General features: G+C 47.3%; 1 protein-coding gene across 1 annotated transcript in view; it reads left to right on the top strand.

Moving 5' to 3' along the window:
- Positions 1 to 5080, top strand: part of CRTAP (cartilage associated protein) — a 34675-nt gene extending 29595 nt beyond the window's left edge. The window contains exon 7 of the mRNA XM_065885373.1: positions 4938 to 5080. Coding sequence (XP_065741445.1) covers positions 4938 to 4991 — 54 coding nt within the window. The 3' untranslated portion in view covers positions 4992 to 5080. The remainder of the gene's footprint in view (positions 1 to 4937) is intronic.
- The last annotated feature ends 7728 nt before the right edge of the window (positions 5081 to 12808 follow it).

Here is a 12808-nt window from a genome sequence, read left to right as displayed (position 1 = left end):
AATCCAGTGGGTTTTTTTTTAGTATATTCATAAAGTTATGCATTCAAATTTGAGAACGTTTTCATCACCCAAATGAAAGCCCAGGGACTTCCCCGGCAGTCTGGTGGTTAGGACTCCATGCTCTCACTGCTGAGGGCCGGGGTTCCATCCCTGGTTGGGGAACTAAGATCCCGCATGTCATGCTGTGCAGCCATAAAAAAAAAAAAACCAGATGAAAGCCCAAACCCATTAGTAGTCACTTTCCATTCCTTCCCCTCTGCCCACCCCGACCCTTTCCCCCAGCCCCTGGCAACCACTGACCTACTTTCTGTCTCTGGATTTACCTGTTCTGGATGTTTCATGTGAATGGAATCATGGTTTTTGGTCTTTGACTAGTTTCTTTCACTGAGCGTGATGTTTTCCGGGTTTAGCCATGTTGTAACATGCATCACGTTACATGTAAAAATTCCTTTTCATTGCTGAATAATATTCTACCGTGTGGATATACCACCTGTTGTTTATTCCTTGGTTGATGGACATTTGGGTTGTTTCTACTTTTCGGCTACTTTGAATAATGATACTATGGACATTTGGGTACAAATTTTTGTTTGGGCAAAAATTTTCAATTCTCTTATACCTAGGAGTATATATTTAGGAGTAGAATTTCTGAGTCCTATTACTCTATATTTAACTTGTTAAAGAACTGCCAGACTGTTTTCCAAACTGGCTGAATCATTTTACAGTCCCACCAGCAATGTATGAGAGTTTTAATCTGTTACATCTTCCTTGACACTTATAGTGTCTGTCTTTCTTTTTTTGTGTGTGTGTATGTGTGTGTGTCTGTCTTTTTTATTATAGCCATTCTAGTGGGTGTGAAGTGGTACCTAATTATGGTTTTGACTTACGTTTCCCTATTGACTAATGGTGTTGAGCATCTTTTCATATGGCTATTAGCCATTTGTATATCTTCTTTGGAGAAATGTTGATTCTATTCAAGTCCTTTGCCCATTTTTAAATTGGGTTGCTTGTCTTTTCATTGTTGAGTTGTAAGAGTTCTTTATATGTTATGGTTATAAGTCCCCCGTCAGATATATGAATTCTAAAAATTTCCCCCCAATCTGTGCATTATCTTTTCACTTTGTTAACGGTGTCTTGAAGCTCAAAAGTTTTAAATTTTGATGAAATCCAACTTATCTATTTTTTCTTTTGTTGCTTGTGTTTTTGCTGTCATATCAAAGAAAATATTGTCTTATCCAAGATCACTAAAATTTACTGTTTTTTCTAAGGTTTTTATAGTGTTATACACTTACATTTAGGTCTACAATCTTTTTTTTTTTTTGTTAATTTAACATATGATGTGAGATAGTGGTCCAGTTTCATTCTTTTGTGTGTGGAAATACTGTTGTCCAGCATCATTTGTTGAAAAGACTTTCTTTCCCTATTCAATTGTCTGGGTACCCTTGTAAGAAATCAATTGACCTTAAATGTGAAGGTTTATATCTGGACTCTCAATTCTATTCCATTGATCTAGATTTCTATCCTTATGCCAGTACTGCATTGTCTTGAATACTGTAGCTTTGTACTGCATTTTGAGATTGGGAAGTGTGAGTCTTCCAACTTCTTTCTTCTTCTTCTAGATTCTTTTGGCTATTCTGGGCCCCTTGCCATTCCATATGAAATATGGGATCAACTTGCCAAATTCTGCAAAAGGCAGCTGGGATTTTTATAGGAATTGTGCTGAATCTGAAGATTGACTGGCATCTCAACAATATTAAATATTCCGATCCATGAATATGGGATATCTTTCTACTTATTTAGGTCTTCTTTAACTTCCTTCAATAATATTTTCCCAAGTTTTGTTATTCTTGGTGCTATTGGAAATGGAATTGTTTTTCTTATTTTGATTTTCTAGTTGTGCGTTGCTGGTGTATAGAAATACAGCTGATTTTTGTATGTTGATATTGTAATCTCGCAAACTTATTGAACTTGTTTATCAGTTCTAAACTTTTTTTTGATGTGTATGGATTCCTAAGGAGTCTCTGTATACAAGATCATGTTATCTGTGAATAGACATGGTTTTATTTCTTTTCCAGTCTGGATGTCTTTTGTTTATTTTTCTGGCTAAAACCTCTAGTACAATGTTGAATAGAAATGGAGAGAGTGGAAATCCTTGTCTTGTTCCTAATCTTAGAAGGAAAGCCTTCTGTTTCAGCATTAAGTACATTCTTAGCTGTGGTAGGGCCCTTTATCAGGTTGAGGAAGTTCCTCTTCTATTCCTAGTTAGTTGAATGTTTTTTATCGTTTGACAAACGAGGAATTTTTTCAAATGTTTTGGTGTTGAATTTTGCCAAATGTTTTTTCTGCACCTATTGAGATGATTTTGTGGTTTTTGTTAATCTTGTTAGTTAATGTTCATTATAAAGACAATTTTTTTTTTTGCGGTACACGGGCCTCTCACTGCTGTGGCCTCTCCCGTTGCGGAGCACAGGCTCCGGACACGCAGGCTCAGCGGCCATGGCTCACGGGCCCAGCCGCTCCGCGACATGTGGGATCTTCCTGGACTGGGGCACGAACCCGTGTCCCCTGCATCGGCAGGCAGACTCTCAACCACTGCGCCACCAGGGAAGCCCTAAAGACAATTTTTTAATGACTAATATTCCATGGTGTGGATTTTTTAAGTAAAGCTCTTTTTATACGCATTTCGGTTGCTTCCCACTTTTTGCTTTTATCAATAACACAGCAGTTACTAAATCTTTTACCTTTTCTCTGATCATTTCCTTAGGATAAATTCCCAGAGGTGAATTCCTGGTTATGAACCCTTTGAAGACTTTTAACATACAAAAACAATGCATTTAGAAAAAAAAATCATAAATGTTAGAACAAGAAGAGACCCTTTATGAGATTCAGTAAAGCTGTCTCATGTCACAGATGAGGAAACAAACTCAGAAAGGTAGAGTGACTTACTCAAAGTCACACGACTGCTTAGTAATCATCTAGTGAATAGACCAGGCTTATTCCAGGCTTTAAAATTCCTAGGATTCTTAGACTTGGACCTGTCAAGATAACAGGACTCCATTGAAGTTCCCAGAGTAGTTAGGTTATTAATCAAAGCTTTAGAATGTTAAAAGAATTTCTAAAGAATGAGCTATTTTTAAAATTATCTATCAAATTATGGCAAGTAATAATTTGAAATAAACTGTAACCAACACAATAAAATTCTTAGTTAATCCTTAAAAATTTCCAAAGGACAAAATGCTACTTCGAAACAAAGCGTCAATCTAGTCTCCTGATATTTGTGGTATCCTTCTTTATATCTTTCTGGGCTTGAAATATGTGTAAGAACTCCTGAAAGTTTGCACACTGGTTAAAAATTTTGCAGAGGCCCTGTTACAGTTTCAGAACGTTTATAAAGCAAGCTGAAATAGATGCTCTTGGGTAGGAAAGGAGGTGAGGGGCAGGGGAAGGAGCTACGCACGCATGTGGTCTCACCTGCAGTCAGGTTATCCTGATCCTGCGGGGAGCTCCGGGGCATGCATTGTATCACAGAGCTCCTTCTGCCTTTTGTCATCCCCTTTCTCAGTCCCTCACTAGTTGTTGGCAGCCCGGAGCGGGTGGTGTATAAGCTCCCTGGCAGGGCTGCTCATTTTGGCCAAGATCAGTCATGCAGAGAAGGGATAGGTATAAGCCATTAGCAGCGGCACTCCCAACAGCTAGGGGATGGGTGCCTGGAAAATATCGATAGATCTGAGGGCGACACCAGTGACCTCATAGGAGGATGTGTTTCTTTAATCTCTATTGCCGGGGACACTTAGTAGTGAGCTAAAAGCAAACAATGCTATCATCCCCACCTCACAGTAGCCCCACAGCAGGAAACCGTAACCCTGGGAACAGATGTCATGGCCATATATGTAATCCTCTACCATACCCTGTTTTCCTTTTGGGGTCCAGAAAGCAACTGAAGAATGTCATTTATTCAAGCAGCGGTCTTCCACTCCCATCACTTGAGTTCCTAATTGCAGGCATGATGTGTAGAAGCATTTGTTAAAAATAATAAGATCCCTTTTGTGTCTCATGTACTTGATAGATTTTCTAACTATTCTCAAGTGCTGAGAGACCTTTTGACTCTCTCTGTGTTAAAATATCAAAAGGAGCAAATTGGCTCTTGGCCTGGGAGGGAGGCCTCCGTGAGGGGGGCCAGGCTTTAGCAGGGGGTGGTCACCATCGGTGGGGCTGCCTGTACTGACCTCGGGGGAAGGGGCTTGGCCTTCTTGGTGATTCACTCATTCTCTGCAGTAGAGGGAGTGGGTGTCATCAGCTGGTGGGTCAGGTGTGTCATGGGAGTGGAATCAACGCAGAGAAGGAAATCAGAAAGTATGCTGGGCTGTTTCAGGTAGAGCCTTAAGGCTCATTGCAAAAGGAGGGAGCAGGTGGGCTCCTGTACTACCCAAGCGTCTCTTGTTTGAGTGGCCTGATTGCTTCAGTCGCACCAGCAGTTACACGCCTACACACAGTCAGCCATCCCCTAGCAGGTTTACTGAGACCTGTGTGTGCCAGTTTCTGCAGAAGAAGGTCCTGGTCCTTGAAAAGCTCGTGGTCTGGTGATCAAGGCAGAAAGGGAACAGACAGAAAGTCTTCCTGTGGGGTAACTGCTAATGGGAGGGGAGTAGGGCTGGGGGAGGGATGCACAGAAGAAGGGCACTAAACAGGGTCTTTCAGAAGGGGCTGGACTGCTCAGTTCACACAGACCATCTGGGGGTCTTGGAGCACTTGACTCCAAGTTCACATGGTGTGGAAGCCAGGTCCCTCCCAGGGAGAAGTCAGACCCTTTGGGCTCGAGGGAGGAAAGGCTGCTCCAGCCTAGGGGTGGCTGGCAGTTGCCTCTTGGAAACAGTCTCTGCTCACCAGCACTTTGAAGGTCAGGTACCTGCTTAACAGAGGTGTCTTATTGTCTCTTACAGGGAGAGGTTGTGGAGTATGTGGATGACCTCTTGGAGCTGGAGGAGACCAGATAGCCCCCAGCAGCCAGAGAGACTTCCTCTCGATGTTCAGGAAACACAGATTCTTTGTCTTCCTTTTCCTAATAGTACAAGTTGTTGATACCTCAGAGCCTTCTCTTTACTCTGTGAAGTGAAAGGGAAGCCCCCATCTCTAACTACAGCTAACCAGGGGTGAGCCTGGTTTCCACGTGTCCACACCTGCCCCCCCTTCACACCTGCCCCCGCTCTTCACACCTGCCCCCCATCTTCACACCTGCCCCCTTCACACCTGCCTCCCCATCTTCACACCTGCCCCCTTCACACCTGCCTCCCCAGCTTCACACCTGCCCCCCCACTTGCCCCCATCTTCACACCTGCCTCCCCTTCACACTTGCCTCCCCAGCTTCACACCTACCCCCCCCCACACTTGCCCCCCATCTTCACACCTGCCCCTTCACACCTGCTTCCCATCTTCACACCTGCCCCCCTCTTCACACCTGCTTCCCATCTTCACACCTGCCCCCTTCACACCTGTCTCCCCCTCTTCACATCTGTCTCCCCCTCTTCACACCTGTCTCCCCATCTTCACACCTGTCCCCCATCTTCACACCTGCCTTCTCCATTTTTATACCTGCCTTCTCACCATTTTGGTTAGAAGGACAGTTTTCCATGGATAGTTTTTTTCTTTTCCCAGAAAATCAGTATTATTTTTTAAATAAGAAAAATACTCCTAAAAGGTGGTAATTATAAAAACCTACTCTAGCCTTTCTGCTTTTCCACATTTTGGTTTTGTTTCTCCCCATCCCCTGATCCAGCAAAGATGGTGAGGACAAAGGCTAAACTTCTCATGATGGTCTGTACACGGTCTGACCAGCATTTTTTCTGGCGCCCATTGAAAAAGAAGTTGGGTAGACAGGGTCGAGTACAGAAATGTGGGTTTTGCCCAACCCTTTAACATGTCCAAAGTCTTACAATGGTTGGTAGATCCCATCTGAGGACAGTGCTCAGCCATTAGTCTCAGAGTTGGGAATGGAAGGAAGCAGAGGGAAGCTAGTTTCATTCACTCTTTCAACAAATATTTACTGAGCACCTACTACGTGCTAGGCTTTGACCTGGGCACTGGAGATACTGCACAGAAAAACAGAAAAAAAAAAAGTCCCTGCCCTCATGGAGCCTACATTCCTCAGGGAAAGACAGACAACAGATAAACAAAAATAAATATGTACAAAGCATCAGAGGGTGATCATTGCTATGGAGAAAAATTAAGCAGGGAAGGCGGTAAGGAGGCCTGGAGATGCTTCAGTTTTTGTTTTGTGTTTTGAATTTTTTGGCCGTGGCGCATGTGGGACCATAGTTCCCAGACCAGGGATCAAACCCGGGTCCCCTGCAGTGGAAGCATGGAGTCTTAACCACTGGACCACCAGGGAAGTTCCAAGGCTGCAGTTTTAAATAGAGTGGTCAGGGAGAGCCTCAGCAAGGTGACAGCAGAGCAGAGACCTAGGGAAGTGGGTCTCAGGGCAGAGCATTCCAGGCCAGAGGGGGCAGCGTGTGCAGTGCCCGACAGTGGGGATGTGCTTGTGTGGTCTGGGGACAGTAAGGAGGCCCAGGGGAGGCGTGGGCCAGGGGCAGAATGGAAGGAGGTGAGGATAAGTGTGTGGGTGGGAGGGTGGATGGCTCAGCCTTGCCGGCCAGTGTAAGGCCACTGGCTTCTACCCTGAGTGGGGTGGGAGCTGTGGAGCAGAGCGGAGACTGGGCTGACTTGCGTTTTACAGGGAGCATGCCAGCTGCCATCCTGTGAGAAACATGGAAGCGAGCAAGGGTAGAAGCAGGAATACCAATTAGGGGATGGCTGCAAAAATCCAGGCAAGGGGGATGCGGGCTCGTCCCCGGGCGGTAGCAGGAGAGACATGGTGAGGAGTGGTCAGATTGTGGATTATTTTGAAAGCAGGGCCAATAGGATTTGCTAACAGATTAGCCGTAGAGCGTAAGAGGAAAAACGAGAGAGGCTCGAGGTGACCTCGAGGTTTGGGGCTGGAAGCACGGAAAGGATGGAGTTGCCATTTCCTGAGATGGGGAAGATGGCTGGGTGGGTAAGTAAGGCATTTGGTGCCAAGCAGCTGTCTGAGGCTGGGATGCCATGTTCAGGCTGCAAATAAAATTGGAGCGTTTTCTCAGGTGAGGTCATTAGCCGAGCCTAAGTCAGGGATCCAGTGGGGAGTGGGTCCCAGGGCGGGACTGCAAGGCAGGCGGGGCCCGTGTGTGGGTGCCCTGCCCCAGGACCCCATCAGTGGAGGCTCTGGACCCGCACACACTTGAGCCTCCTTGAAGCTCCAGGCTGCGGCTCTTCCCGGCTGTACGAGGACATGCAAGGAGGCCTGACCCTGTCCACCTCTCTGTGCCCACAGAGCTTCCCTGTGGTCCTCCTCCTTGAAGCCCAGGAGAACTTTCTGTGGGTGAGGATGTTCCCCACGGGGTTGCCTGGTGGTGGGCAGAGGTTCTCCTTCACTGTCTAAGGTTGGCCTCTTTTCACTGGGGACTGAAAGCGCCTCCACCCCCATCCTAGCGGTGTCTCCTGGGAAAGAAACCCTGGGGACAGTAGGATCAACACTGTCAGCACTTTGCTTTGCTTGAAGGCTGTGGAACCAAATTACTCAGTTTTTACTTCGAAAGAAGCCAAACCAATTAAATAAATAAAAAAAAAAGTGGGGCGATTCTTCCAAACCCACCATGAAAAAACCCCAGCTCGGAGGCTGCATTCAGCGACCTCAGCCCAGTACCTCCCTGAGCGGGTTTTCTTGGAAGAACCTAGAAGAATCCTGGATTGAGACGTCGTGGGTCTTTTGAAAAAAACAAAACAAAACAAAACACATTTGTAAGCTTTGTGGGAGTTTCCAGACCGAGACTAGGATGCCTTGCTTGTCCTCTGACCCACCTGCACGCAGCCCCACGGGTACTGTTAGGTTTCCACCCAGGGAGGCTGCCCACCATGGGGCAGGGGGTTCTCTCCAGCCCCAATGCCTCTCAGGCAGCCCAGGCAGGGGCCTACACTGGGGAGGGTCTAAAGGCACCCCCTGCGCCTCTGTTAATGTTCACACTTTACCTTAGCAGGGAAGGGCTGGGGGCAGGTTTGTGTGTACATAAAGGTTTAAAAGCCACTAATGGACTGAAATGTTGCACATACCACGCTATTCAATGTACTAATATTTTTCTGAGTTTGAGGCTTTCTAATTACTGCCACTAACCTGTTGTGCTCACCTCTGGGATCCAGAACCACTGTGTCCGTTGCCCACAAATGCCGCCTTTGGAAACGTTGCTTTTAGGAGTTCTCACTAAGGGAATGTTAAGAGCACAAAAATTTTATTGAACCAAACTCAGTGGCAAACAGAAAATGATTTGTTAGATTGTCAGTGGGCAAGAGTTTATATTATGACTGCTGGTGGAATCAACAGTGGCCCGTTTCTGCCAACATTGATGGAAATAACGTTTTTAAGTTTTAAATGTGAGATATAAACCTAAACTACTTCAGTTTTTTTTTAAAAATTCAATACTTAAACTGTGGGGAGAAGGTGGATTGGAGCCAGAGAAAACATTCTCATTTAATAGTGTTTGCACATGGAACGGCCGCACAGTTTGTAGCGAGGCTCTGAGAAAAACCCACAACTAATCCTTCATCGCAGCTGTCCGAACTCTTGACCATCTGCCATCTCCCAAACAGCGACTTCTTTTTTCTGGTGACTCCAGGCTTGAATGACCTAGTGTGGAGAGTTTAAACTATATACAAGGAGGGGGGTGGAAAGGGAAGGGACCTTAAGTCAGCCTCAGCCAAAGTTTTTGTGCATAGGACTTCCTGTGCCTGCAGCCCGTCCCCGGGGCATCTCCCTGAGAGGGAATTCACCAGGATGGCCCAGCTTCGCCTTCGCTGACCCACTCCTACCCCAGAAACAAGTCAGGAGCAGCCGTGGAATGTGCCATAGCAGAATGTTCTCTCTCGGAGGTGGGCACAGTGAGCATACTCTAGGCCTAAAGTGCGCCCCACCTCAAATCCGGCTTTGGTGGCTTGTTGAATGAGTCGACTGGCTATCCTCTTGGAGCTGATAGCGTGAGATTGATGGTGCCTCCTTTTACAAGAGAAAGAGTGGGAAGAAATGAAGCAATTTCTTAACTGTACCAACAGAAACAAGATGGGCCCACTTTAGGGGCGTGGTCAGCAGGCCACACTACAAAGGTTGTTGCCGATATCTTTTCCACTTCCTCTCCTTGGGTCAGGGCAGTGGGTACAATTTCACTCTGTGGGAAATTAGAATCACATTAAATGTTTTACTTTGCTTCCTTTTTTTTTTTTTTGACCACACAGCATGCGGGATCTTAGTTCCCTGACCAGGGATCCAACCCGTGCCCCCCTGCAGTGGAAGCGTGGGGTCTTAACCACTGGACCAGCAGGGAAGTCCCTTACTTTGCTTGTTTTTTTTTTTTTTTTTTTGCGGTACGTGGGCCTCTCACTGTTGTGACCTCTCCCGTTGCGGAGCACAGGCTCCGGACGTGCAGGCTCAGCGGCCATGGCTCACGGGCCCAGCCGCTCCGCGGCATGTGGGATCTTCCCAGATCGGGGCATGAACCCGTGTCCCCTGCATCGGCAGGCGGACTCTCAACCACTGTGCTACCAGGGAAGCCCCTTTTCTTGTTCTTTACTGCTTTCTTTCTCAGTCTGGTGGTGGGGCTGTCTTAACCGGACCCAGTCATTCTAGGACGCGTGTTGTAATGAGCGGTTTTCTCAGGTCTGTGAGGTTTCTGATGTGCATCTAGTGAAGCAGAGCCCTCACCCCAAGGACTGTTGGCTGTCACGCAGGGGGGGATTCCTTGCCAGCCATGGGTGGGCCCAGAGCCTTCAGGAGATGCAGGCTCATTCCTCTCCCCAGGAAGACTCTCTTTCAGAGAACTGGGATCTCGCTAGGAAAACACTGGGAATCCAGGGCTTGCTTTGGATCTGATGAGCTGGTCCCTTGCTGCCAAGGTCTGAGAAGTGATAAAGCATTTACTGTTTAATGAGGACCAAAAGCCTCCAGGCATGACAGCCAATAGCTACCGTGCTCCAGGCCTATCACCCAAGGACCAGCAAGGAGAAAGAAAAGTGTAGAAGGAGGCAGGTGGAAAGAGTGAGGAACCAGCCAGGGCAAAACTAGACCTATGGGCCAGAGAGTTCACACACATCGGCTATTGGAAGAGGTGGTGGAGGACACGGATTCTGTTGATGTCAGCCCAGGAGTTCTGGAGGATACAGGGGAAAAGTTTGGACGGAGCAGGAGTGGCGGTGTAGGCAGTAAGAGTTTACCCATCAATGGACGTCTTAAGTCCTGATCTCTTGAAGCAAAGCGTTGTGCGAGTGATGGGGTGCTCTCAGGAGAAGGGAAGCAGGAAGGAGCTGGAAAGGGTGTGGTCTCCTTGGAGACCAGCCTCAGCATGATCCCATGGGAGCTCTCCCACCTTGAGGCAAGGAGGCTGGCCTTCTGTGTGCTTGTGTCCATAACTCACTGGCTGCATGCAGGCTGCCGCATGGGTGGAGGGGTGTGAGGGGCTAATTCCTGGGTGAGGGAACTCCCATTAGGCTGAGGACAATTCTCTGGGTGAGAAGGGTACGTGTATGCATTTATGAGCATTTTAGCAGCCAACAGGGCAGAAGGAGGAGGGTTCACCTGCCCAGTGAAGGGGATCTGGGTGGACACCAACAGTGTCCACAACATTGGGTGGCTTGGGAGGGGCCATAACCGGTGTTTGCAGAGGTAAAGAGGGACGTGAGGCAGGTGGGACTGGTGCTGACGGTCTCTGAGCTGGGTTACTCCATTCACACCTCCAGATCTGTTGTCCACCTTGCCCTGTGCTTCTGGGTAGACATTGCCTGGACTCCCTCACCCTCGACTGCCGCTGACCGCAGCTGGGACTTGCTGGCAAGGGACTGCAGACTGAGAGAAGAGGTCCAGGCCTTTAAAAACCCTGCCTCTCTAGGCCACCGCTGGACAGGGGCTGTATTCTTCTTGAGGTCAGAGCCCTTGTCCCTCGGGGGCTTTTCTGTTGCTGAAGCTCTCATCTGGGCCCCTAACAGCCCTCCACCACACCTTGATGGTTCTCTTAACCCTCCCCAGGCTTTCCTGACCACCTACCCCTAACTCTATTGATTCCTTTGACTGTCCCATCAGTTAGGAGAAGGGAGGCCATTGGTTCTGGTCTCTTAGGCCAGTGCTTCTCAAACTTGACCGTACACACCCATCACCTGAGCATCTTGTTAGACACAGAGTCTGAGTCAGCAGGTCTGGGGAGGGGCCTGAGATTCTGCATTTCTAACAAGCTCCTAAGTGGTGTCTGTGCTGCTGGCCTGGGAACCACACTTTGAGTAGCAAGGCCCTGGGCTTTTTGTTTTAGTGAGAGGCATGGTCTCTGGTTGGGGTGAGGAAGATGGAAGGAGGGAGGAGGGGGCAGGAGCTCTGCAGACTCCCCAAAATCCTGCTGTGGGAGGTCACATGGCTGAGAGTTAGGCTTAGAGAGGGTGATCTTAGATCCAACAAGTATTAAGACATAACTTTCAAGACTACTAGAGAATCCTTTTTAAAAAAAACCACTGTGATGTAACGTAGATATAAAATACACTAAGTAACTGGGGGAATAATTATTTATTTTAAAAATGTCAGAAGCTTTGTGTTAATGGATCCCCACCCCCAAATTTTTGTGAGCAGTAAACATTTACCAGTCTCAAAACACACATGATGACATACAATTTAGGTTTACAGTGGTTTTTTTTGGTTTTTTGTTTTTTTTGCGGTACACGGGCCTCTCACTGCTGTGGCCCCTCCCGTTGCGGAGCACAGGCTGCAGACGTGCAGGCTCAGTGGCCATGGCTCACGGGCCCAGCCGCTCCGCGGCATGTGGGATCTTCCCGGACCGGGCCACGAACCCGCGTCCTCTGTATCGGCAGGCAGGCAGACTCTCAACCACTGTGCCACCAGGGAAGCCCGGTTTACGGTGTTTTTAAGCATTCCGTTTCTACGTGCATTTTTAGATCCTATAACATTAATTTAGATGACACCAAATCAATAAAAACTTAAAAACTGATGTGTTGGGTTTATTTTGCAGTTCTATCAAATAATACATTTGCATGTATTATTTATTTGTGATAAATTTATTAATACATTTGTATTAATATTACCTATTTTTGAGTTGGAAGTGATGTTTCGGCAGCCTCAAATGCTATCCAGGGGCACAGCGATGCCTGACCTCCGTGCAAGACAGACCTCAGGTGTTCCTCATCGGTGCCTCCAGAGCCTCAGCTGGCCTCAAAGCTCAAAATTTATGTGCTTGTAAGCCTGTGGTTCAGTCTTGAGCGTGCATCAGAATCACCTGGAGGGCTAGTTAAAACACAGATAGCTGGGCCCCACTCCCAGGGTCTCCACTTCATCTGGGGTGGAACCAGAGAATTTGCACCTCTAGCAAGTTCCCAGGTGATGCTGATGCCACTGGTCTGAGGAGCATGCTCTGTCACCATAAGCGAGAATGCTGAGTCACCATAAGATGATTGAGACACCGTGAACTGGGTGCACAACAGCCATGCGGAGTCCATCCTGCACTCAGACTGTTTCTAGAGGGCTCACAATCGCCACAACAGGGTAAAGTACAGATCGTCACAGATCATTTCATATTCTTTTTCAATTCCTCTGCTTCTCTATCAGGTAGGTACCCATGCTTGATATCCTAGCCCTTGGCCCTCTTGAAACATTTTTTCCCTCCTAGCTCATTCTCTCTTCCTGGAGTTCAGAGGAATGGTTAATCCTGAGAAAGGAAACCGAGGACTGAGTTTTGTTAGTCCT

This window comes from Phocoena phocoena, chromosome 10 (genome assembly GCF_963924675.1).
Source record: "Phocoena phocoena chromosome 10, mPhoPho1.1, whole genome shotgun sequence".
Classification (NCBI taxonomy): domain Eukaryota; kingdom Metazoa; phylum Chordata; class Mammalia; order Artiodactyla; family Phocoenidae; genus Phocoena; species Phocoena phocoena.
The sequence above is the reverse complement of the archived record's forward strand: the minus strand, read 5'-3'. Positions and strand labels throughout refer to the sequence as shown.